The sequence below is a fragment of the Cavia porcellus genome, unplaced genomic scaffold, assembly GCF_034190915.1.
Source record: "Cavia porcellus strain 051 isolate PalLab524CR breed Dunkin Hartley unplaced genomic scaffold, mCavPor4.1 scaffold_24, whole genome shotgun sequence".
Taxonomy (NCBI): Eukaryota; Metazoa; Chordata; class Mammalia; order Rodentia; family Caviidae; genus Cavia; species Cavia porcellus.
In genome coordinates, this window is record NW_026947507.1 from 7,176,016 (window position 1) to 7,203,365 (window position 27,350).

At 37.8% G+C, this 27,350-nt stretch overlaps 1 protein-coding gene across 3 annotated transcripts in view; it reads right to left on the minus strand.

Annotated features, from left to right (window-relative positions):
• Mtmr7 (myotubularin related protein 7) overlaps positions 1–27,350 on the minus strand; it is a 112,024-nt gene that overhangs the window by 77,542 nt on the left and 7,132 nt on the right. Inside the window, exons 1-3 of one of the 3 annotated variants that reach the window (XM_063234606.1) lie at positions 21,474–21,662; positions 7,139–7,261; positions 5,471–5,633 (exon numbers count right to left, since the gene is read on the minus strand). In XM_063234606.1, the coding sequence (XP_063090676.1) occupies positions 5,471–5,633; positions 7,139–7,261; positions 21,474–21,512 (325 nt within the window). In that variant the 5' untranslated portion in view covers positions 21,513–21,662. Of the gene's footprint in view, positions 1–5,470; positions 5,634–7,138; positions 7,262–16,588; positions 16,610–21,473; positions 21,663–27,350 lie in introns of those variants that run through there. The other 2 variants (XM_063234608.1, XM_063234607.1) reach the window with 2 other exon arrangements.

The following is a 27,350-nucleotide window of genomic DNA, read 5'->3' on the forward strand; positions in this document are numbered from 1 at the left end:
AACTGAGAATATAGCTCAGTGATAGAGCACTTCTCTAACATGTGCACAGTTCTAGGTTCAATATCCAGATGGACCAGAAATTTTTTTAAAAAATGACTGAATCTCACATTTTATCTATTCATGTGTTGATGGACACTTAAATTGACAACTGGGCTATTGTGAAAAGTACTACAATGACTACTTCTCTTCAATAGTTGGTTTCAAATCTTTTAGGTAAGTACTTAGAAATGGTACAGCTCAATCATTTGTTTGTTTGTTTATTTGCTTGCTTGTTTGCTTTCTACTGGGGATTGAATTCAGAACTTTCTCACTGAGCTACAGCTCCTGTCCCTTTTTACTTACTTATTTTTATACTGAGAAAAGATCTCACCAAACCACTAAGTTGCCCAAGGTGGGCTTGAACTTGTAATTCTCCTTTTTGTAATTAAAAAAAGAAAAATCAGTTTTTTGAAGAACCACCATACTATTTCCTATAATGGCTACACTAATTTACATTCCTACCAACAGCGTACAGGTTTCTTCTTTTTTGCCTTTAATGCATTAATTTATTTGAATGAACATACAAACATTCCTAAAAGTCATGGAAGACTTGAACAAGCACACATTTTTATTTTCTAAATTAGGGATACATGAGATCATGTAGCACAACAGCAGAAGATGCAGGGGTAGCTCTGCTTGCTGCAAGAGGATCCAGGATGGAGAAGGGGCAGTTAGTGGGGCTGAGGGTGCTTCATGGAAAAGCAGGATCTTGAGTGGATTTGAACTAGGGAGTTGGAGAGGGTTGAAGAAGTTACATCAGGACCACACTCAACAGTACATATAGTTTGTTTTCCTCCACATCCTTGCTAGTGCAAAAGAATGATCTGCTTTTTATATTAGCCATTCCAACAAGTGACAGATACTTCAATGTGGTTTTAATCTGCATTCCCCTAATGATTAGTGATATTTAGCATTTTGTCATCTCTTAGCTTTTGATAGGTCTTCTTTTGAGAAATGCCTATACACAGAGTCCTCTGTCTTATTTCACAATTAGTTTATGTTTTTCACTACAAAGTTAACGTATTTTGTATATTAATCTTTTATGAGATATATGACTTGCAAATATTATTTTCTGATTCATAGGTTTTTCTCTTAACTTTAAGTATTGCTTTGTTGTGAAGTTTTTTTTTTTTAAGAGAAATTTTTAACCTTTACAAAATCTGAACTGAGAGAAAGATATCTGCCTCATAGAAAGATCATATCCTTCAAGTGATTCACCAACTTCTAAGACAGATATGCTAAAAGCTATCCTGGCTTTTCGCATCACAAAGTCTGAGCCGTCATTAACACAAAGTATCTTTGCTGTGAGTGATCACAGGTTTCATCTGCACATGCATGTAGGGTCTCACATTCAAGAACTTTGTTACTTCAAAGGCAAAGGAGCTATTTCTACATGAAGCACATACTCAACATGTCTTTGGATTGCGGGAGCAAACTGAAAGGACACATTTAGTTTAAAACATTTTCAAAACTATTTCAGAAATGTAGAAATCACTTTAGCACTTACTTTGCCATGTATTATATCTACTTAAATTATACAGCTATCTTAACAAAGACAGAAAGAAATATTTCTCTACCTACTCAGAAAGCAAAATGACAACTACTAAAATACTACATGAAATTATGAATGAACATCATTGTGGCTCAATTTCTAGGAAAACCTAACTGACATTCAGTTCAAAAACGTAAGTTCAACCAAATTGAAGAGATAAATGTTCTGATTTATTTTATTTTAACACTATTGTCCGTGCATGATCTTCATACCTAGGGAATCATATGTCACTACAATCCAGTTCAATTTCTGTTCTCGCTAATTTCTTCATGATCAGATAATCTTACTTCCCAGAGAAAATGCAGACCATCCAGTGGAAATAACAGATGCCATCTGATCAACCTGGAATCAATAACCCCCAACTGGACCTGTATCTACATCAAATCTTTGTTCTTTCTCTGTCAAATAAAGGGAAGAGTATTCATTCTGTCCAAGAAGAGAGAGACAGATGGATGGACAGACAGAGTAAAGCAAAACATTAAGGAAGGAAGGAAGATAAACTAGCTTGTTTTACAAGTATCAAATTAAAGATTATTAAACAACAGATGAAGTATTTAGGAACACAGAGGGACTGCCTCTCCATACACACTAAGTGGGATAATGAAGGGTAACAATATTAAAATGAATCATGCTTTTAAAATTTAGATAAAAAACAAAAAGTAGGTAAGAGAAAAGTTAACAGCTCCCCCCAGAAGGACACAGAATTGTGAAAATTTTAATATTACTGAAAACCAAGTTGCTCTAAACATTCTGCTAAATTCAGGCAACTTGAAAGCATATGTAGTAGAAAGGTCTTCTAGATGGGGGTGAAAAGACAGCACAGTTATTAATGAATTTTATATATTTAAAATAAAAATAAAGAGGGTGATTACCTTTGATGTCTATTTTAAACAAACAAGTGTTTCAATTAAACAGGAGGACTGTTAAAGCTAACACAGTAGAAAAGGACTACTGGACTTAGTATCATCAATAAAAAAGAATTTACCATTAAATTGTTTAAACATCCTTAACTTAGATAAAAAATATAAAAGGATAAATTTAAGCAAATGAAACTTCAACCATGAGATTTTTTTTAAAAAAAATAAATATGAAAGATGTTGGATGTGGTTCAGGGGTAAAGCACTTACCTAGCTTCGTTTGAGCCTCGGCACTACCAAAAAAATAAAAATAAAAATAAAAATAAATAAATAATTTTTTTTAAAAATTAGAAAAATTGAGAATCAAGAAAAATGTTTAAAAACATCTGTAATAAGTAAAAATGGGAAAATAAATAGAAGAAATTATTTAAATGTTGAAGAGCCCACAAACACTAAAGAAAGAAAGATAATTGATGCAAAAATAAACAGCAGGAGGGAAATTAGAGGGAAGAGTAAAGAAAAGAGAACATGGGAAAAGTAGAAGCCCTCTGAGAAACAGGGGTCTTTTAATCAGAAAATTTTATATCCTTATTAGTACATTGGATCTGCGGATTACCTCATTTTCTCCTTTAAGCCACAATCTTTATTTTAACTTAAGCTATTTCTTTTCTTAACTTAGCCACATTATTTTGTTCTAGTGTGTTTTACAACCCACAACATATGCTTACCACTTGTTAGTCATACAAAAAACAAACCAAAAAATCTCTCCTAAATTTTTCAGTGATTTGATTTACTCCATCTTATAAATCCTGAGAATCTTGAGAGCTTCAAAAATACTTCTTTCATAGGCTTTGGCCTAAATGAATTCACAGATAGATACTCCTTTTGTAAGGGAAAAAAACTGGTCTTCCCTACGACCCTACAGTTAGCTGTGTCCATGAGGGGAGCTGAAATAAGTGATTTGTGTTGGTGGCTAACCAGAGAAAGTACAGAGAGCTATACTGTACTAACCTGCGCCAGAATTCAAAGCACAATTCCTCACATAAACATGCACAAATGCACGCACATCCCCTTCTTGGTATACCTATTGGGTAAAGACGTATTCTGTCAACTATCCTTGGATGGTTCCAATAAACATTCCCCTGACTGTAGCTGAAAGCCACTGCTTCAAATGTGACCTCTCCACGTTTCCCATCTCCTCCCAGATTCAAAATCCTGTTTTTAAGATAACTGCCCGTAATAAAGTCCTGACTTGACTGTTGCTTTTAACATTAAACTGTGGATCTGTCCTATTTCATCTTCCCACAGTTATTAAAGCATTGTGTTACATAAACTGGCATTTCTAATGTTCATATTTCAAAATGCTAATGACCATTTAAATCCTCTCAGGTGATGGCTTTAATTCAATTAGTTACGATGGCTTCCATTTTTGGTAAAGACAGCTAGTCAGGTTTCTGGGTACATCTAATGCCTAAATCCCAAAGTGTAATCTTTTATGTGTACATTTTTAAAAGAAGAGGGACACAGTAGCTTCTTCCCAGAGAATCCTGACAGTGAGTCTTGGCACCGCTGTCTCTGGACCACAGACCTTACCACTGTGTGATCTATTCTTCCAGCTGCTCAGCCCTTTCCCAGTTCTCTGGGCTATTCCTAAATCCCATTAATCCGGTCACAGCACATTTATTACCCAGTACACCCATTAATCAGTGACACAGAAATTACTGGCACACAATTCTTGCATTCTCTGCTGCATGCAACCTAATGTACATCTTCCCAGAACTTCTGTTCCAATTATAGTGCACCCTCCAAAAAGTTCAACTGTTTTTCTGGCTTACTCTGCAGTTCCTTTCAACAAAGAGGGGGGAAAAAAGCCTCAATCAATTCCCTTTAAAGGGAAACAAACTCAAAATTATCAGGTTTTGATAGTTCCCAGACATGACTTCTCACAAATACTTTAGCTCTCAGTTATCTACAAATGATATGGCACATCATAAGGAACTCAGGACCCAAGCCAATAACTTAAGAAGTTAACATTCAAATTTTCTTGCCTTGAATCAAAATGTATTTGGCAAAATAACATAAGCACATATCTCCCTACCTTTATTGATAACTGCTGTGCAACACTTAACTTTTAGATAAATGACTTTTCATTGTATGCTCTTAAATAATGTAGAAGAATGCTTCTTTTGAGCAAAATAATACTATAGCTCACACAAGCTACACAGAGACAAGAGCACTTCAGTAGAAATAGTAAACTATAAACCTGAATACTTCAATACTAGAACAAGATAGAAACAGTACGTAGTTTTTCAAATCAAAATGTTCTTGCTGTTACACTTAAGAAGGTATTGTTTGAAAAGTAACATATTTATACCCTGAATATTCACTGATGCTAATGAAAGTACATTTAGTTGCATTAATTTTGGAAAACTCATATTACTATAAAAAACAAATGGAGACCAAACTTTAAAGGTCTTCAGAAGGAGGATGTACCAAAAGTGTTGAGTAACAAATGTTTTCCACACAATACAATTCATCAATTATGCCGGGGATGGTAGTGCACACTTGTAATCCCAGTACTTGGGAGGCTGAGGTAGGAGGATTACTGTAAATTCAAGGCCAGCCTAAGCTATATAGTGGGTTCAACTTCAGCCTAAACTACAAGGTAAGACCCTGCCTCAAAAAAAAAAAAAAAAAATCAGTCTTGTCATGGCCTCATTAAAAGTAGCTCCATTATCATAGTATCAGAAGGGCATACTTTTAAGGTGATTACATCCTGAGAGAAAAACTCATTACAATCCCTACCAAGAAAATGTGAATATTAAGATTAGTGAAAGAAGCCCACCCCAAAGAAAAGAACTTATGTATCAGGTGATCACTCAAACTTCTTGGACTCATCGGAAGCCGAAGATGACATAGAATTCCTAAAATACTGTCATCCCTAAGCACTCTACAAATTCTTACACAGGATTTGACAGTTCCTAACAGTGATCTATATCAAATGCCAAGCTTCCTTGCTTACCTGGCTTTGCAAGGCGTATCAGAGAGATGTATACATCATGGCAATCTCTTTCCTGTGGTATGATGAGTTGTATAATCTGAAAGTTCTTACAGCGAATAAGCAGAGGACAACCAGTAGCAGTAGTTGCCTGTTTTTCAATGGTGGAAATCTGACTATGGAGAATCTAGAATCCAAAATTAATTAAGAAACATTAAGCACGAATAATTAGCAGATATGACAAAGGCTACCACAAGTTTCTGAGCTATACAGTAGACAAGAAACACTTCCCAACCTTCAGTAGTTCAACACCTGCACTCAGCTGATAAGACTTGAGATGTTCCAACTGACTAAATTAATAATTTTATTTTTCAATACAAAGATTTCTGATATCCAGTATAATTATTTTGAGGCAAACTATTCACCATGAGAATCTGTACAATTTCAGGTAAGGGAACATTTTGTAGTCAAATGCTGAATGCAATTACAGCTAAAATTAAATAAAGTCATGAGAAGTTAGCAAAATAAATTTTGCGTTTAATAGATGGTTCTGCTAGGAGATGCCACCATGGTTTAAAAGATGGTTCTGCTAGGAGATGCCACCATGCTCTTTAATCCCACATATGATGTTCAGATTTGATAGTAACTTGGGATTGTTGTTTTCTAAGCTGATGATGATAAGGCCAACTACAGAAGAAAATACTTAATTTATTTTTAATTTATTAATATGATTTTCAGTTGGCAAATTATCATTATATACATTTATAGGGTACAATGTTCTGGTGCATGTATATGATATGGAAAGATTACATTAATCTAATATATCTACCACCTTGCTTATCTACTGATGGTAAAGCATTTGAAATTTATTCAGTTATTTTGAGATATATTGCTGTTTGGCTACTCTTCCTGTTTATCTGTAACTTTGTATTACTGAATCAACAGGTGCTCATTCCCTCCCGTTTCCAGTCTGTTCCCCCTTCAACCTCTGATCCCATCATTCGAAGAGATTTGAAAGAAATCATAAGGAAATCCATTTCTTTGGCATTTCCAGAAGGTCTGCACTCAGCCCTCAAAGGCAGCACTTCAGTCTCTAAATTCCTTTCTACTAAGCAGTGCCTACCATTTTCTGCTAATAGCAAAACATGGTCCACTGAATATGGAAAGAGGAAAAGCTTTACATTTCAGGGATTTTGTTCTGGTCATAACATATGGTAGGGTTACTATCTAATGTTAGAAATAGCTAATGATTTTATTATTAAGTAGTAGAAATGTTTATTGATGATACTTTAGCTTTTCTTTTTTAAACCATCAGAAAAATGGAGACAACAAAATAAACTGAATAGCTGTACTACATATCTTACAAATAATGTATATAGCAAATGAAATGTGAAAATGCTGTATCTGGCATACTATCATTACTGAATCTCTGCTTGACAGTTATGTAATGAAGCACATATAATTTAAGGCTATTTCTAGACCTATCTTCAATGATGCCCAAAATGATTGTTTAAGTGAATCAGTAGATCAAATCAAGATGACTGTGTAGAAGAAAAGGTGCCATCCCACAGTCCCCTAAACACCCAAACACCAACAGCCTACTTGCTTCACTCTGAGGACAAACATAACACAGGAGGATCAAAATTTTTACTTCAAATAAAATATACAAAGCCAGAAATAAGGAAAGCCTACCCATGTTTCTTTTCTTGTATCAGGTGCATTATCCACGAATATGACATGAGTAGCCGTCAAATACAAAGTACCCAGGGCTGCTTTTTTGGAAGACACTCGGTCTACCAAGCGGACATTTTCAACCTAGAGAAATCAGTTTGATGAAAATAGTTTTTGGTTAACACAACAACAATAACAGCAAAGCTATTCACAAAGCAGTTTATACTTACTCTAAAATGTAATTTTGAAAATTCCCCCAGTAAGGAAAACCAAAATGTATCCCCTTAAATAAGATCTTAGAATATGAACTAGATAAAATTTCACCAATTACTAACATGATTTAAAACAGTACAAAGGATATGTAGACCCTATTCTTTCCTTGAGTTTTAAACAGGTCAGTGTTTTTATTTTAACTATATAAAATTTCTAATTTAAGATAAAAATGTGTTAAAGCTCTGAATTTGCACAATGATTATGCATGAGTTACATTCTCTGCAAAAGAAAACAATATACTTTCCCACGTTTCTAAAGTTGTAGCAATGGCCTTATGGTTATTTGCTTTCATAGAAACTAGTAGGAAATACAAATATACTTAAGGGAGGAAAAGTATCAGAGAAGTGTATAAAAAGAAATCCTAGTAACTTAAGATCCTTATATTCATTTATGATACAGTCTTTGTCGTAATGAATGCAATTCTCATCAGTGAGCTAAAATTAAAACTGCTAGAAGAGATGTCTAGAGATGATTTTTATCAAGTATTCATCTATTTTTTGCAGATCAATCTAAAGAGAATGTGCGCTGGATTCATCTCAACATGAAACACAATGGAAATGATACCTCTACTTTTTTTTCTTTGTAGGACATAAAACCTCAGTAGCTACTATCACTGATGTTTTAAATTTGTCAAAATGTGGTAAACTTTTTAGTCTTTGGTATAGAAGTGATGTTTTTGAAGCCATAGGACTGAAAGAAGTTATTGTGCAAGAGAAGGTAAGGTGGAGGGAGAAGAAATCTAAAGATATTCTATGTTTAAAGATCTTGTAGAAGAGGACCAATCCAAGGTGGGTACTTATTTGCGATTCCAGCATTCTAAAAGGATAAGGCAGAAAGATGCAAGTTCAAACCCAGCCTGGACAACTTAGTGACTTAGAGAGATCTGGTCTCAGAATGAAAAATAAAAAAATGGCTGGGAATGTAGCTCAGAGTGAAAATCCTGCATTCAAACCCCAGTACTGTAAAAAATAAGACAGAGAGACAAAGAGAGAAAAAAAAATTTTTTTAAGGTTTAGGGATATGGCCTAATTCAAAGGTCTTGAGTTCAATGTCAGTACCACCAAAAAAAAAAAAAAAAACAAAACAAAAACAAAAACAAAAACAAAAAACCAGAAAAAAAAAAAAGACAAAAGGGAGGGGGAAGAGGAATTTGAGAATTTGAAAACCACAACAGACAGAAATGGCCATGAAGAAAGCCAATTTTGATATCCCTTGCTACAGTGGCAAGGAGGTATTTATGTCAAATGCTGCTGGGAGATTAAATAAAGCCAGAACTACAAACTGCTCACTGGATTCAGTTTTGTAGAAGACACTGGTGACCTTACTAGGTGTAGTTCTGGGAGCTGGGGATCAGATGCACTAACAGAGCAGCCTGAGGCTCACATTCACAGATGTTGAGACAGCAAAGAAGCTGAAGCCTGACCACTCAGGCAGCACAGGGCAAGGCAAGGCAAGGCCTTTCCAGAAGCGACAGGCAGGGAGAAAAAAAAAAAAGCAATGGGCAGATCAGACACTTTAGAGAAAGCATATCTGTGTCATCAACAAGGCCATCTGCACTTAAGACAGAAAATAAAGTGACTCTTTTAGGAGTGATTTGTGAGGCATAAATTTTAAAGGAATAGAAAAGAGCCAAGGATCACTGGGTAAGGATTTGTTTATCCTGCTTAAGCTAAAATCTCCTCCAGCCCCACAAAGTATATGTTTTTAAAATCAGTCACTATTTAAAGATTCTATAATGTTGTTTAACTTTTGGTGCATTTTAGAAAATATCTGTACTTCATTTTAAGCATTTTCTATTAGGAAGTGAAGTGTTAAAGGAGTGCTAGAGTGGACAAGTCTAATCTCATCTTTTTAAGTCATTTGCTTTTATTATAAGATCAACCCTTCCTTTGGCCAGACCTTCAGGCAGCAGGCAAAAAGCCTTGATGGTCTGGAGGAAGCAGGAGTGGAGTGCTGAAGGTAGGGCTCCACGGCCACCTGTGCTGTAGAACACAAAACAGCAAAAAATCTATGGAGAAACCAATACAGCCCGAACTAGGAAGAATACGCCAGAATTGACCACGAAAATGTAGGCCCCCTGGGAGGTGGCAGAAATTCTCAGGGGAGCTTTGGATTTCTGAAGGGAAAAAGAATTCAACTGTTCAAAAATAACTCTGCCCATGTCTCACAGATCAGGCCAATACCACCTGTTCCTTGATTTATGTCGAAAATTATAACCAACAATAAAAATAATAATAAATATTTTTAGGGTATATGTTCCATATACGCCATGTACTGTGCTATCACTTTGCCTATCTGACCCTAGTTAACCCCCACAACAACCCTGTGCTTTAAATTCCTTCATTAATCTCCACTCAAAGTTCTGTTTAGAGATGGCGATTTCCTCAGGTCATGCATAGAACAGGCAGCAAGACAGCTTGGGGTAAATGAGTATGTTTAGGGAATTCGTTAGTGGTTATTTTAAGCAATGTTATACATCAAACTCAATTTTGAAAATAGAATGCTTTGAGACAAAATTATACTGTGAAACTGTATTTATAAGCAAGTCACTATCAGAATATTATCCTTTGAGATAAGCCCAAAGACAGAAGCTTGGAAACAGGACACAAAAGAGCAAACACTAGTGCAAACACACTTTCAGAATTCTTCAAACTAACAAAAGAGAGAACACTAAATATCTAATTCTATACAAAATGCCTATGTTTATTTTAGCACTCTGTTAGGTTCTGAAGAGAAAAACAAAGGGGTGAAGATAAGGAGTCTTTGAACCCTCAAGATTCTTAACAGACTCAATGGAGAAGACTGTCCCAGTTTAATACTCCTCTTTATTCCTGTCCCTCTTTTGCTGGGGTTAGATGGAGAGGAGAAAAGGTTTCATTGGCTTTTCTGGGCCAAGGCTGAAAAGCTTCAGTCAAAGCACAGGGCTTCACCCCAGCACTGCCGGGGCTGAAAGAGGATACCTTGGCTGCAGAACACAAGTCCTTCTTCTTCCTTCCCCTGCTGCCTGCCTGAGAATCAGCAGGATCTTATAAATTACAGAGAGCACAGCCTCTCTTTAGCAATTTTTATCATACTACCTTCTAATTTCAATTTTAACAGAAGATGGGCCTTTACTTTTCACCCCATAGGTCAAAGATTAGACTGGTAAATCAGTTCCAGGTCGGTGAAGTTGCTCTATAGTATGAGGAATTCAGAGAAGGGTAAGTTCCCATTCATTGAAAAGGACAGAAGAAAAACCAATGGCACTGGCTATAAGGTTTTTTTGGGCGAAGGACCAAATACTCAGTGCCATATAAATTAGGCTAAAGGTCACTGTCAATCATTTAGGGGAAGAGATCCAGAGACTGTTGAACAAGGAGAAATCAAAATGTCTGCAGCAGCCAAAACCTAAGACAAGTTTATGTTCTAATCTAAGAAAAGCAGTTAGATAAATAGTTTGTCGTGCTAAATTTGGTACTGTGACATTTTCTAACTCTACCAACATGAAAAGAAAAGTATTTACAAGTTAAGAGGCCTGGACTCTGGTTCTGGTCCTGGTTTTGAAACTGAACTCTGGGCATAGCCAATGGAGTCACTCTAGGTTTTAATTTCCATAAAAAAACCTAAGGGTCTCTAATGTCTCCCTTCACTCTAGTTAGCTGCAGCTCTGACTCAGTAGTACTTTAGCAACAACCTAGGCTACAACTCTGAGAATATATCCAGTTGGAATTTAATTATTAAATTTCCCAGAAATTCAGGTACTTGGAAACATGGCCAGCCAACACTCTTGTGACTTACAAGGCAGGCTCAATAAGATACTACAACAGTCTTTGAATTTAGAGACTGCACTGCTATTCAGAGTTCCAGACCCAAAGGAAAGAAACAAATATCCCAAGTCCAACGATGAGCCTGAGCACATCAGCCCACCAACCTAGGGGAAACACTGAAGAAACTAAAGTTAAGATCACTGCAGTAGTATCTAGAAGTGGAGGCAAAGCTCATTTTCCCTAAAATATTTTTCAATTGTGAATAGAACATGCCATATGAGCCATAAAATGTGAAAGTAGCCTGGCTGGCCACTATCACTGCCTTGTCTGCTCTCTCAGTCTTGTTTGGTGGGACAAATCAGTCTCAAAAACCTAGCTCTCCTGATGGTCCCAGGATCAAATGGGCAGTACCTTAAGGTATGCCCTGGCATTAAGTCACATCATCAGGCGGGATGACGTCCTACAGCTTCTAACTAGTCATACAGTTAATTACAGAAATGCCCGCCTGATAGAAAATTCCAAGTAATGGCTGGTGCCCCTCATCTGTTTATGGCTGCTAGGTAAAATGTTTCTAGTTAGACTCCATAGTTCCCAGACTATGAATGATATCACTTATGAACAATGGCATAGGTAAGAGGGGAAAAATACACCTCAATAGTTCTTAACAAACAGTAACTACTATTAAACAAACCTGTATCAGAAACTTAAGTTTTATTTCTGGTTCCAAGCGAATGTTCGCCTCCTATCTATGACTTTATCCCCTTCTATTAAGCAGTAGCAAGAACACAGAAAGATGGGCTACTCATCTAAAGTTAGCAACACACTTTGACAAGGAAGAAAAAAAACTAAAGCAATGCCAAATTTTCAGACGATTTGAAATTCATTTCTTATAATTACAGGAAGAAAGCAGTTAATTTTCCAATTTAAAGAGAAAACAATTTTCCCCTTACTTATATGAAGTCGCTTAAACAAATAAAAGAAGATATGAAATTTAAGGAGGTTTTTTTTTTTTTTTTTACACAGTCTTTTGGTAGAAAAATCAGGAACATCAATCCTTGCTCCAAAAGGCAAATTTAATCTGTTTAAAACTATAAAACCAATGAAAGTCTTTTCCCAGGACCATTTTATTCAAAGGTCAGAGACTGGAGAAAAACTAAGGAATGAGCAAAAATCACAGAGTACAATCCAAAAAAGTATAAGACGTAACCAGAAGTAACAGATTCATCCCTTAATAAAATCCATAAAAGAGCTTTAATATAGTACAGAAAATGTTAGGCTATACACACTAGGATATATGAAAAAATTTTATCTTCAAGCTGCCTAAAAATTTAACTTTTAAAAATATGGTTATGAAGCTGTTATTTAAAAAATATACGTAACGTAGTTGGATATGAAATAACCCTATTAAAATCAACTGCATCCCATTGGTTAAGTCCTTTTAACTTGTTAATTTGTTGAGTGCCAACTCTGCCAGACACCCAAGACTGTTTACCAAAAGGCTTCTCACTAGTAATACTATCCACAGATTACCTGAAGCCATTTTTATCTGTTTGGGCTCTTCTAGGAAAAAGAGGAAGAAATCCCAATCTCACCTGGTTTAAGCCAAAAGAAGCTTCCCTGGATTAGATGACTACAAAAGCCAGTAGCTGGGCTAGCTTGAGAGTAGTCAGGGGCTCAACACATCCAGATCCTCACCATCCACCTCCTGATCAAGGCCTTTTGGCTCTCAGTTCTCTGTTCTGGAACCCTCATCTCTTGCCAAGACCGTGGCCAGTGGGGAAAAACATCAGCAGCTTCTTGAGCACCGAGCAAAGTTCCACTGTGTGCTACTGGATCACATGCCTACGCTGAGACCAGTCACTGTACTCACACAATGGTGTGATTTGGGTAGACAGACTGGCAGCACATAACACACCCCAAACAGGCTTACCAAGCATCTTGAAAGAGGGAATGGGAGAGTGGGTGATGGGAAACCAAAAAAGCTCAGTACCTGTGTAACACAAAATCTACCCCTCAGGTTGTTTCTCAATAGGTACCTTGCAACACATCTTGATCATGCCATACTCCTCAGAGCCACAGTGGCTACCCCTGCTACTGACTTGGTCCTTCTATACCCTGGTCCTACCTTACCTGCTCAGAAGTCTCCTCCTTTCATTGCCAAAACAATTCCCAGTATCGTATGATATATCAGAGTATTTTCCAAAGACGTTGATTCCTAGAATCTAAGCATGTGAAGATACACAGCCCTTCATTCTTTCTTCATTTTCCAGTAGCGATTTAGTCTGAAAAGCCCACATCTTCAATTCTTCCCCTACCGAGCACAAATTTTTCTTTGGACAGAGCCAAATTCAGTCAGGTTAACTGAAGTAGGAAGGTTCAGATTTGGAAAGATCAACATGCAGTTTGAAACAAACTCATAATCCATTAGGTTCGTGAGTTATGAGGTTAATATTGGTAGAAAAATTCATATCAATAATCTTGATAGAGAGTTTACACTGAAGGGGAAAATACAAATGGGTGTATCCCACTATTTGGTTACACTGTTCACTAAAAAACGTGAAAAGTAAATTAAAATTGTAGAATTGTATACACATTAGAAGTGTTAGAAGTTTCCAAACTTAAGTATCTGTATGTTTCCCAATTTCCTGGAAAAGTTAACTCCCTTCTCCCTCCAGAAGGGGAATAGGGTACTTTACATATATAGTTCTAAAGATTTGTGAGACACTTGTAAATCTCAAAAAATTCCTATATATAAAACGATAAAAAACACAGGCTTTGAGAAATTTGCTTTTAGCAGGAGATATAAATGAAACTTCCTAAATAATGATTCTTTTACTCAACATAAGTCAAGACAAAGAAAATACAGTATCATCATTTTTAGGTAACCTTGCATATTTATAAATGGGTAGAGTGTTTCATCTACCTATGCAATTGCTTAAACAGATTTGACTGACATTTATCTAAATTTTTAACATTTCTGAGCGGGTAATGAAGCTAAAATAGTGACATGGAGCCATAACTGCTTAAGAAATAAGACTTCTGAGAATTCTTGGAAAAGTCAGAGAGGAAAAGGGAGCCCATTTTGGCTCTGGGGAAACTACAAAAATCATGCCAGAAGCTGAATCTCATAAATAAAAAGTCCAGCACTTCAGAGCTTTGCATAAGGCTCACATAATTTATTTTGGTAGGATGACCCTGGATGTGCAGACTTAAAAGAACATGTGCTGCTGAACAAAAGAACAGTCCTAGGATTTATTTCAACACCACCTTAAAATAACTTCAACCAAAAATACCATTTTCAACAAGCACAAATAAGAAGAAAAGAGGAAGAAAAGACATTAAAAGGAAAACAAATTAACAACAGATGTTGGGCCTACTATAATTCACAGAATAATAAATGTATAGAGTAACCTATTAAAGATAGTTGGGGCTAAAAACAATAAAGTCATTTTGAAAAGTAAGAACACCGGAAGAAAAATACCATGCCCTAAAGCAACGTCAAAAGTCAAAGGCTTATTTTGTGATGATGATGATTTACCTCAAGTCATTTCTAAAATTCTAAAATGTTTCTAACTTTGATATATTTATGACAAAGGCACTAATAGCAAAGGACTAAACTGTCTACTTATACAGATTTTTGGGAACTACAGAAAACACTTTACTAAGGGCAAGTTGTGTCAAATGGAACTCACTACTAGTCCAAAGAGAGGAGACAGGGCACAGACAGAAGCAAGTCTTACACCCCTCCCACCAACTGCTAGCAAACTGGGGGCCGGAAGACAAAGGGGTATAGTCCATCCACCCCTGAGAAGGCAGGTTCCAGCCCGTCCACTCATTCTCGTGCCTCACTGCCAGGCTCCAATGTCTTCAGTGATAGACTACACCATCACCACATTTTCTTACCTTCCAGTGCAGCCCTCACAAGTCCATCACTCCCATTCTGGGAAAAAAGTATACAGCAAAACATCTGGCAGACACAAAGGTGTGCAGTCTCTTTTGAGACTAACAAGAAGCAGCTGCATGACTGGCCTATTACAGTGAGCTCTGAGGCTACCAAGGACAGCAAGGATATCACAGGCCAGCACCACATGTCTCCCTGTAGCCTAATACCCAAGATCCATTTCCTTAATAACACTTTACCTTAATCGCCCCCATCCACTAAAATCATTCTGTCCTTTGCATTGCTGTGACACTTTGGTCATTATCACTTACTTCTCACTTACCTTACCCTGTCTTCCTATAAGCTCGTATTACAGTGGATTGATTGTTAGTTACAACTAACCTTGCATAGGAAAAACCTGGGTTACAATAGGAATTTTAGCTTTAACTTATCACCAAAGTCTCGAGCTACAACCTGAATGCTAGCTTCTTGTGCAGTTAGAAATAAAGACTAACGATGCCAGAAAAGCATACGTAAAGCATACAAGGCATCAGTCTGAGCCCAGATGCCTCTATTTGTAGACATGATTGGTCAAAGCTTTATCTTTTTCTTTTTTAAGGATCGAACTCATGACTGATGCTTGCAAGGCAGGTGCTTATGCCACTGAGCTAAATCTCCAGCCCCTGGTCAAAGCTTTATACAATCCCTATGATTACTGCTGTCAAACTGGCCTCCAAAAAGTTAGAAAAGAACAAAAGAAAGATGGGAAAATAAAGCAAACACAATCAAAAAGAAGGAAACAGTGGAGAAACATGACAGTAGTGTTTGTGTCACTGATCTCACTAGTATGTACAGCAGGTCAAAATCCATCATCTTGGAAATCTTACAGAGAAAAGATTTGATAAGGAAGCTAGTGTTGCTAAAGGTGCTACTCAAATTAGCAAGTCAGGATCAACAGTGTTAGATGAGATAGAAAGGCTATTATTAGTGCAGATTAAATGAAAGGCAGATGGAAGATTATAGCCTGAGTCTATAATTTGTGAAAAAGCTAAGGCTCTAATTTAGAGCTCATAAAGCATAATCCATCAATGAGTGATAATGGTGAACATTTCACCAGAAAGGGGTGATTCCACAATTTTAAAGTGAGAACTGGGGTTCACTGCGTAACTAATCATGGTGAAGCAGCCAGCGCCGACAAAAGGGCTGCTGAAAATTACATATACCACTTCAAAATGATGACTCAGAAAAATGGCTTTTGCTCTCATCAAGTTTTCCACTGTGATGAAACTGGAAGAAAATGCCCAGGAGAACATAACACTGCCCAGGAAAAGAAAAACATGCCAGGCTACAAGCCTATGAAAGATAGGCTAACTTTACTGCTATGTGCCAATGCGAGTGGTGATCTCAAGATAAAGCCTCTCTTGGTTCATCACTCCGAGATTCCTAGTGTTCAGAAAACATAAAGTTATAAAGTATAGGCTCGGGGCCATGTGGAGATCTAAGGTAAAACCAAGTGCATCAGGGAGGCTTTCTCTCCCACTGTTAAGAAAAATCTAGAAAACAAAGCCTTACCATTTAAGGCTCTCTTCATCATGGACAATGCTCCTGCTTATGCTCAAGATTTGGAAGAACTGACTGAAGAATTCTCATGGATCTCAGTTGAGTTTCTCCTACCTAACATAACACTCCTACTGCAGCTTATGGATCAGCAAGTTATAGCAAACTTCAACAAGTTAAACACAAGGAACTGTTCCCGAAATGCTTCCAGAAGGTCTGCTACAGATTCAATCCTTAAAGAGTTCTGAAAGGAACATTACAACACCTTTTCCCACATGTGGTTAATTGAGAAATCCTGGGCCAACGTCTATCTAAGGATACTGATACCTGCCTAGAAGAAAGTGTAGCCTTAAATTATACTGGAGAGAAACTTGGTTTTGTTTTTGTCTTTTTAAGACAGGGTTTCATCATGCAGTTCAGGTTGACTTAAAATTCACTGTATAGACAACTTGTGGCAATCCTCCTGCCTCAGCCTCTCAAGTGTTGGAATTACAGGCCTGTACCACCACGCTAGACCTGGAGAGACACTTCCAAGGCTATGTAGAGGAACTAGAATCTTCAACTGACCCTGTGCTTGATGACACTATTACTGTAGCAGAGTCCATCAGCTTGCAAGTAGGCAGAGGTGATACTGAGGAACTGGTAGAGAAACATTCAGAGAAACTGCTCACAGAGAAACTAGCTTAGCAACAGAAAACGGCAGTTGAGCTTTCTGAAGAGGAAGGGGAGTATCAACAATCAGTGCAGCAAAGTTCTTCTGAAATAAAGGAAATCCTAAAAAAAAATGGACAGAGCTACAAACATTTGTAGAGAAATTTGACCCAAAGAAAAAGCCAATTACTGCATTCACTTGCTTAATGACAATATCATGTCATACTACATAACACTGTTGAAGAAAAGACAGAAACAGGCAATCTTACACTGGTTTTTAGTTCTGAAAAGATTAAGACGTAGTGAGGCAGAAGCAAGCCCTCGTGGCCTAAAGAGTCTCCCAAGGAGAGAAGGGATATCAGAGAGACAGATTCCTGATGTTCTTATGAAAAGGGATTCTCCTTATAAACAATAATCCCTTCCATTTCATCCTCCCCTGCTGAAAGCCAAAGATCTCAACTTGAGTGGTGAGTACAGTATGAAATTATTTCTGGCAAACTAGGCATATAACTTTTTGGTGACTACACTAGGAAAATTACTGGTGTTTCTGGTCTATCATGCACATTATACAACCCTTTTTCATTATGAAAAGGTTAAGGGGTGCTTTGGCAAGTTTGAAATGCATTATGGGTATTTTCATTATTTCTTAAGGGAAAAACAGTCCCAACTTACAACAACTTGAGTTAAACCAGCCCTGGGTCTGCTGTATTCCAGTTGTTACCAGGAACACACATTCTAGAGGAAAGCACTAGCTGTTTTATCCCTCCTATCTCCTGTAGGCCCATGAACAATGATGTTAAAGCTATGGTGGTGGGGGGGGGACGACAAAAGAGAGGCAGACCTGAGCCTTGTGGCCTCCAGGAACAATAAACACAACTACAGAGTATCACAGCTACCCTCAACCGTAGGATCCTTCAGGACAGACATCACTTTTTTTTTTATCACCACTGTATCCTAATGACTAACACATGCACTAAAATATTTTCCAGTGAATAAAAATAACAATGTTACATGAGTGCTTGTAAGTAGATGTAGAGATGATTAACCAAAAAAGCTTTAACATTGAATTTGAACTTTCAGACAAGATAAAGAATATTTGATTATGGAATATATTGTAAGAGCAGAAACAAGAGAAAAGGAAAAAAAAAAAAGGACTTCATCTACAAAAACAAAAAACAGTGCCATAATTAGCTGTGTGTGGTAGTGCACGCCTGTAATCCCATCACTCTGGGAGGCTGAGGCAGAAGAACCTCAAATTCAAACCTAGCAACTTAGCAACTGAGTGATCCCTGTCTCAAAAAATTAAAATGGCATAGGGTGTAGCTCAATGCAAAGGCCTGGGTTCTATTGCTAGTACCACAAATACAAAACAAGTGTCATATAACTTGCCAAAGAAGAAAAATAGCTACTGAAAAGATACTGAAACCTGGACACAAAGTCACACGGAACTTCATTCATTCAATGAATATTCACATGGCCCTTCTACCCTATGTCAGAGTATTCCGGATGCTGGGCACAAAAGTGGACAAAAGTGGACAAAATAAAGTGGACAAAATAAAGTCACTGTTTGCAAGGAGTCTGCTTTTGGTATGGGGATGGGTAGGCAGGAAATAGGCAATACACAGATAAGAAAAAAAAGTGTTGTGTGTGCACGCTTGCACGAGAGCACACTTGAATGTACTACTTGTTCATGAGTGCCAGAAGATACAGGGGAAGAAATTTAAAAAGACAAGCAGTTGGAAGCAGTGAGGCTGCAGCATATTCAGGGAAATTTTCTCCAATAAAATGATTGAACATTTCAGTAGAAAACCAAAGCTGGTAAGAGAGCCAGCCGTGCAGAAATCTGGAAAGCGCGTTCCAGGCAGAAGAACAGAAAAGTGCAAGGCAGAAGCAGCTTGGTGTGTTTAAGGATGCACAAGATGGTGAGGGCACCTAACCAGAGACTGAAGGGCGAGGAGGAGGGGGTGAAGCGGCACAAGTAGCAAGGATGAATCGTGGAAGTCTCCTAGGACAGTGGCACATATGACACTGGCTTTTTTGCTGACAGGGGAGGTATGAAGCAACTGGAAGGCTCGTATGGGTAAAGGTAGCAAGAAACAGAAAATAAATTTCTTAAAAATGGAAGATTTTCTAAGGTCTTGGTGTATACTGCTGATACATACACTGCTTTAAATAATTACAGTATTACTTTTAATTTCTACATTGATGTAAGTTTCACATTAGGGCCCCTGTCTTATTTACTACTGGATCTCCAGGCCCTTAAACAGTGCCTGGCATTAAAATAAACACTAAGAAATACTTGTTAAATGTACAAGTGAATGAAGAAATGCATGAACACAGTCTTTCTTTGAATACATCTGCTTAGCTCTAAAGGCAAAAATCACTTTCTTAAGCTACCATCACACAAACTGGCTAAATTGCACCTTGAGCATTCTAAACTACTTGTGTTTTGCTACATGCCTGAAAGAACAAAACTTCCTTTCACAGTTTGGCAATAAATTTCTTTCTCCGGGAATCTGTGATAAACAGTATTTTAGTAAGTAGAAAAAAGAAAAGTAAATACACAAGTTTTATAAAGTTGTCACAGCCTGCCACAAAACTTTAAGTGGGAGTTATTTTTAAACTATTTTAAATGGCAGTGGGAGGAAGGGTTGGGTTTATGTCCTGGGAAGTACTTTTACTCCCAAAGGCTTCAACTAGCTGTCCACCAGGGGAAAGGGCACTAGAAAAAATAGTTTCAACTGTTGCTGGCCTAAGAAATATGGTACAAAGTGAGCTTTTTGGATTCCCTCTGAGTACAATGTAAGAATACAAAACTGAACTATCGCACGGAGAAAGTCACGGAATTTTGGTTTTCTGGTCAAGAAGTTTAATTTCATACATACTTCACAGCTTGTCCTATTTGGAATGGAAAAAACAATAAAAATAAGCTTTTGAAAAGGATGAGAAAATATATGTATATCTGTTCTGTGAAAGCAAGCATTCCAGATACTGTTTTGCCTGCAGAGACATGATAGAAGTGATAACCAAACCTCATCAGTTAATAATGAGAGTTCACTGGAGAAATGTTAAAATTCACTAATAACCAAATAATGTTTCATATGGATAAACCTAACATGTCTTCATTACTCCTCCCAAGTATTCAAATGTTTCCAGGTGTGTGACAGCTCAGTTGCAACATATTATAATGCTTTAATGGCAGCACATGTTGTCATGTTACTTTCCTCTATTAAAAAGTCAAAAGTGTATTTTCCAGTTCCCTCTCCACACTTGATTCCAAAAAGACCCCTCCCTCCAGAACGTGGGGCAGTGTCCCTGAGGGTTTGCCTCACAGGCACTGCAGCAAAACTGACACCCATGTGCTCGCAGAGATTTATGTTTATATCGAAGGAAAATATGCTCTGAAACATGCGTGTAAACTAAGCTGGGTTACACAAAGCACTTTGTGGAGTGCTTCCTGAGGGAAAATATTTAAACCCATTGTGCAGCAAGGAAGTAAGTAAGTAGGTCAAATGAAATGAATTTCGTGGAAACTGGAAATTAAAATCTGGGGCCACCTCCTTTAGTAGTGATAAAAATGATCAAAAACAGATAAAAATTACTACATGGCACATTAAGTAGTTGTATTCCCTACTCAGTCTCTAACAAGTTACAATTAAGGCTTTTAAGAGTCCTCAAGTAACTCACTCAAGATCACATGAATAGCTGTGGTTGTCAAGACTGAGTTACTGCCTAAGGATAGATAAAGCAAAGAACTGAGAGTTCAGAAAGGAATCCATGCAGTTACAGTGAACTGATTTTCTACATAGCTGTTAAGGCAATTAAATGGGTTAAGAAGTCTTTTTGCCAGGTGTGGTGGTGATCGCAGCATCCAAGATGGTGAGGCATGATGGTCTTAGTGAGTAGCTCAGCCTAAGCTACATAGTGAGTTCAAGGCCAAATGTTATGGATTAAGAACTGGTGGTCAACTTAACACCAGCTGGATTACATCAACATGGCACTGAACGAAGATGTGCCACCTGAGGAAAGTTGCCAGGATAAATAGGTGGAGAAGAAGGGAGGTGTTGAGGCGTTAATGCGTTGTTGCGTGGAGGTATTGTGGGTTCTCCTACATGTTGCTGTTTGAGCCATTGTTTCTCCTGGAGAAGCTTTGGTCCTAACATCGAGCATTGCTTCCTGGCTCCAGAGGGGAAAATGTGTGCTGCTTGGTCTCCAGGATGAACTCGTCATGTTGCTTCCTGGCACGTACCCGACCGTGCTTGTGTTCGGAGGAGCTCCGGGCCTCCATGTCGCGGAGGACCGCTGTGGTGCCTTTCAGAACAGCCCTGGTCTTTGCTGTGAGTGTGACTTCTCAGCTCCACTGTAGATCCCTCATCCCACCAGCACAGCTCCTTCACCCCGCTGAAATGGACTTTCTGGCTTCCACCGCTGACCTTTGGGCCTTCCCGGCATGGATCCGTAAAAAGAGACTGGTGTGAGTACTTCTTGTGGGTTCTGGACCTCCAGTTGGACTCATGGTAGGAATTGTCATGAGCTCTGGGTTTTTATTTGGACTCATGTGGGACACTGCTGTGGGATTTAGGTCCTTGACTAAAATATTCTATGTCATTGATGTTGCAGATAGATTTTCTGCATTTTCTTCTGTTAACTCCTGGTGACCATTATAAAAATATTATAAATTCCATGTCCTGATTCTAACTGTTCTCTGCACAACCCCTAACTACAACACCAACCTAGCATGACCCTGTTGGAAAAAAAAGAAAACCACAGAAAAGTGGTTTCAATAAAAACTGCAGGAACTGAAATCTTACCTGCAAAAGAACGAATCTGGACCTCCATCTCATACCATATATAAAAATTAATTCTAAATGGATGAGAAACCTAAATAGTATACATTTTTGTCACCTTGCATTAGACAATAGTTTTCAGATATACTTACATCAGAAGCAACCTAAAGAAAAACCAATGAATGCAAATAAATTTAACTTCAGCAAAATAAAAAACTTTTGTATTTCAAAGAACAATTACAAAAGTGAAGATATTTCACAAAATGGAAGAAAAATTCATAACTCAGATATGTGATATGGATTTAGCAGCCAAAATCTATAAAGAAATTATAACTCTACAATAAAAAATCCAATTTTAAAAAAAGGTTTTATTAAATGTTATTTGCATTCTCTGTGCAGTCTCTAACAAAGTATAGATCTCAGAGGTCTCAGAATCCTCAAGTAACTTTCTCAAGATCTTATGTCTAGCTGGACTACGTAGGAAAACTCTTCAAAGAAGACATAAAAATAATCAATATCCACATAAAAAGATGTTCAAGGTCATTAGCCATCAAAGAAATGCAAATTGAACTATAATGAGTACCACTTCACACCCACGAGGATAGTTATAATCAAAAGACAGATGAAAGAAATTTTGGTGAGGACATGGTAAAATTAGAACTTTTCTAAATCTCTGCTGAGAATATGAAGTGATGAAACACCTTTGGAAAAATATTAGTTTCCCAATAGATTAAGCACAAAGTTTCCATACAACCCAATACTTCCATTCCTAAATATATGCCCAAGAGAACCGAAAACACATGTTCACCCCGCCAAACAAAAGGTTAACAAAGGTTCATAGTGGCACTATTCATAATAAAAAGTGAAACAAACCAAGTATCTATTTAATGATGAATGAATAAACAAATGTGAGTATATCCATATGAGTGAAATATTATTCAACGATTAAAAGGAATGAAGTACTCATATATAGCTACAATATGGATACACCCAGAAAAAAATGCAAGCTGAAAGAAGTCAGTCACAGTAGGTCACATGTTACATGATTTCACTTACGTAAAATACCCAGAGTAGGCAAATCTATAAATACAGAAAGTAGATTAGTGGGTAACCAAAGCATGGGGAAATATAAAGGGAAAATGACTGCCAAAGGATACAGGAATTCTTTTTAGGGTGGTAAAAAACATAAAATTTTATTTCTGCTCAACTGTAAATGCCATTTTATTCTGAAGACTATATTGACATCAAATATAAAATAACTATCCCAATCTATCCCAGCCAAATCCTTTTCCTCATATTTTTCTTCACATTTCTTCATTAACATACACTCATGCACACAGTCTAATTAGTATTCACCTAATTAGTAAGTAGCTGGCAGTTAGCTGTATTTATATATAAACAATGAATTAATGAACATGGATTCCTAAATTCCACAAGAAACTGGGCTGGTATTCTATAACTCTCCCTTGTGACAAGGGACATTTCAACCAAATGTTTTCTAGACCTAGTAGAAGTAAGGATTCAAGAAGTGTGGGTGATTTCTGAGGAATGCTTAACCACAGCTTTTATACTTGGCTCGGACAATGTTATGGATTAAGAACTGGTGGTCAACTTAATGCCAGCTGGATTATATCAGCATGGCATTGAGTGAAGATGCTCCACCTGAGGAAAGTTGCTAGGATAAACAGGTGGAGAAGAAGGGAAGTGTTGAGAGTTAAGGCATTAAAGAAGCATTGTGGGTTCATTCTATGAGTTCCTGTCTGAACTGTTGGTTCTCCTGGAGAAGCTTTGGTCCTCACATCGAGCATTGCTTCCTGGCTCTGGAGGGGAAGATGTGTGCTGCTTCGTCTCAAGGATGAACTCGTCATGCTGCTTCCTGGCATGCACCTGACTGTGCTTATCGTTGAAGGAGCTCGGGGCCTCAGTGTCGCTGAGAATGGCTGTGGTGCCTTTCAGGATAGCCCTGGTCTTTGTTGTGCGTGTGACTTTTCAGCTCCAGCATAGAACCCTCATCCCACTAGCACAGCTCCTTCATCCTGCTGGCATAGACTTTCTAGCTTCCACAGCAGACCCTTGCGTCTTCACAGCATGGATCCGTAAAAGAGACTGGCGTGAGTCCTTCTTGTGGGCTCTGGACCTCCAGCTGGACTAGTGGGAGGCATTGTCCTGAGCTCTGGATTTTTATCTGGACTCATGTGGGACAGTGCTGTGGGGTTTAGGCTCTTGACTAATCTATGTCTTTGGTGTTGTGGATAGATCTCCTGCATTTTCCTGTGCTAACTCCTGGTGACCATTATAAAAACAATATTATAAACTCCATGTGTTGATCCTAATTGTTCTGTGTTCAACCCCTGACTACAACAGACAATGTTTTCTTACCTGAAAAAACAAAGAAAATATAACTGCTACAGCAGTACTTTTTAGTGGATTTGTTCATTACAACAAACCTATCAATGTTGTCTTTTTGTTTTGGTTGAGACAGGGTTCTGCAATGAAGCAACAGAAAAATAACTTCTAGAATCACAGCGCATCAGGGCAGGGGTCAAAAAGCAACACTTTGCTAGTGCATGGCTGGAAGTAACAGTGAGTTGTGACACTGCCATTTCCATTCCTTCACTTGGGACCCATGGATACTGGCTATAGAAAAATAGGACTGCCTGTGGGACATTGCTTTCCTGCAGATACAGCCTCCTGGAGAATCTTGCTCAAGTCCTTCGAGGTATTGTCACAGAGCTGGTGGTAACTGGGTTTCTCAAAAGATAGTTATATTCTTCTAAGTAGGTGCTTCAGGATGGTGGAGAACATGGAAAACTAGTGCACTCCACGAGCACGAGACCCAGTCCCAAAATCCATTTGCTCTGAATGCAGGTCCTTGATCAGAAGCAGTGGATTACGATGCATTAGACGTGTTCTAAGTCCACCCAACCTTGGTTTTTTTCCACCATCCTTGTGAGGCAGTCAGACAACCATAGGACAGAGGACAAACTTCTGACCCCTCAATGTGGAGAATTTTCTTGGCAAGATTGGAGGAGAGAAAGGAAAGAAGCTGTAGGTCATGAAATTAGTAATGTGAAAGAAAGGGAATCTATCTCTTGTTTTAGTAGACCAATGACTTCTTAACACTTTAAAAAAGTTTTTTGGCAGAAGACCCTGTTTCTTTGTACGTGTGTACAGATGTTTTATTGTGTTAAGAATGCAGTATACATTCATTATATTAACCATTAGTTCCACAAAGAATGTTTTCAGAGATGCCACTTAGGCACTTTGGGTTCCTGGTCCTGTGAAAAGTGGACACATGCAGGCTGGGGATTTAGCTCAGTGGCATAAGCCTGCCTTGCAAGCAGGCAGTCGTGAGTTCGATCCCTGGTACCGATAAAAAGGAAAAAGACAAAAAAAAAAAGAGGGGGGGGCAGATGCTCTCCAATTCTTGTCCCACCAGGTACCATCTCCTGTGGGGGACGAAGAGATGTGGTCCTTAGACCCTGCGTATGGGGCCCTATGGCTTCTGCAGGCTTTGGCAGCCAGGCACACTGTCTCCCATGGAGGAGCTTGAGGCAGCCTGCTGAGGCCCTGGTAAACCTCCTAGAAGTTTCTCCTTTGCCTCAGTGTCTTTATGGCTGCATCCACCCAACCAGCCAACTCCTGACTTTGGCTGAACAGTGGCGAAGGTGCTCCATGGGGCAAGGGGTTGGGACCAGGGAGGGTTGAGACTGAGAGTGCTGGCATCTGCACCACCTGGGGTGGGTCAGGTTTCCCTCTGGACCACGAGGCTCAGGCCCAGGACTGCAAAAAGTTTTTTAAAAGTTCCTCTACTGTACTAGAAGAAAAATACAGCAAAAAGCATCAAAAATCTTTGAAACATACACAGAAATAAAATTATAGTCAGAAATTTAATGAGACAATGTAGAGATCTACACAATGATTTAAATACAGTAAAGTTTGTCATTACAGTGACAAATATAAAGTTGAAGAGAAATTAAATATTACAAGACAAACTCTCAAGAACTGTAAGCTAGCTTAGATTTTTTATCATAATTACTACCTTAAAAAAAAGACTCCCACAGTTTTACGGATGCTGCAGAAGACACATGATTTTTGGGACAGAATAAAGGACACCATAAAGAGTAGAGATATAGCTCAGTGGCATAGTACTTGCCTGGTAAACACAAGGTCCTGAGTTCAATTCTTGGTACCAAAAACAAAAACAAAACTACAACAAAAGAAAACCAAAGGATGTTATGTATCAAACAGCAGTTCACATTAGCTCCATAGGCTGCCTCTCAACCAAGTCTAAAGAATAATATGTACAAGCCCATCTAGATTCTGTGCGACAGAATGAAACTTTTGAGTGTAGAATTTAAAAACACCAATCACGTAAGTAGGCTGTTAGCAAACTTGAGGAAAATATTCTGCTGGACAGCAATCAAATTAGTCCTCTGCTACTGAGACAAACTATTTTTTTCTTCCCAAGTTGTTCACTATAAAATGATCCTTGAAAAGACAATTCAGAATAAAAGTGCAAAACCGCAAGCAATGCACGGAGAATTGCCTCCTGACACTAAAAACTTACATTGTAGACACAGATTGTGAATCTGTATGACAGGAACAAAAAATCACTTTTCGAAAAATATTTAGTAAAATGAGAAAAAATGTGATACACGATGTAAAAAAAAAAAAAAAAAAAAAGCCCCCTGCAAATTATACACACACACACAGAAAATGGAAACAATTTTGTTTTAAACTGTATTTCTATATATAAGAAAAGAAAAAGGCCAATAATATATACACAGCAGTAGGCTTTCTGGATATTATTATGACTTTTGTTTTATTTGTTTTGAAATAAATCTTCTGTAATGTATTCTGACTTTTACAGTCAAAAAAGGCCTTTTTAAAAAAATATACTATCACACTAAAAAACCAAGTGCCAAAGGAAAAAATTATAAGCTGTAATTCCTCAAAATTAACAACTTTCATGCATTAAAGGACATCAAAATAGTGAAGGAAGAAACTACAGAGTGAGAGAAAGCATCTGTAAAGCATGTATCTGATTAGGAATTTATATCCAAAATATACAATGAATTCTTAAAACTCAGTATTTCAAAATATGAATAATTCTATTGAACAAAGGATGAATCAGGATTCCTCCAAAGCAGATATACATCATTAGTCACCAGGGATACACAAATGAAAGCCACAGCTGAGCTACCATTTCACACCCACTACGATGGCTAAAACAAGAAAGAGAGACATTAACAAGTGGTAAGTGAGGACACTGAAAACTTGAAACATTTACACATTCTTGGTAAGGTTTAAAACTGATGCAGTCACTACAGAAAACA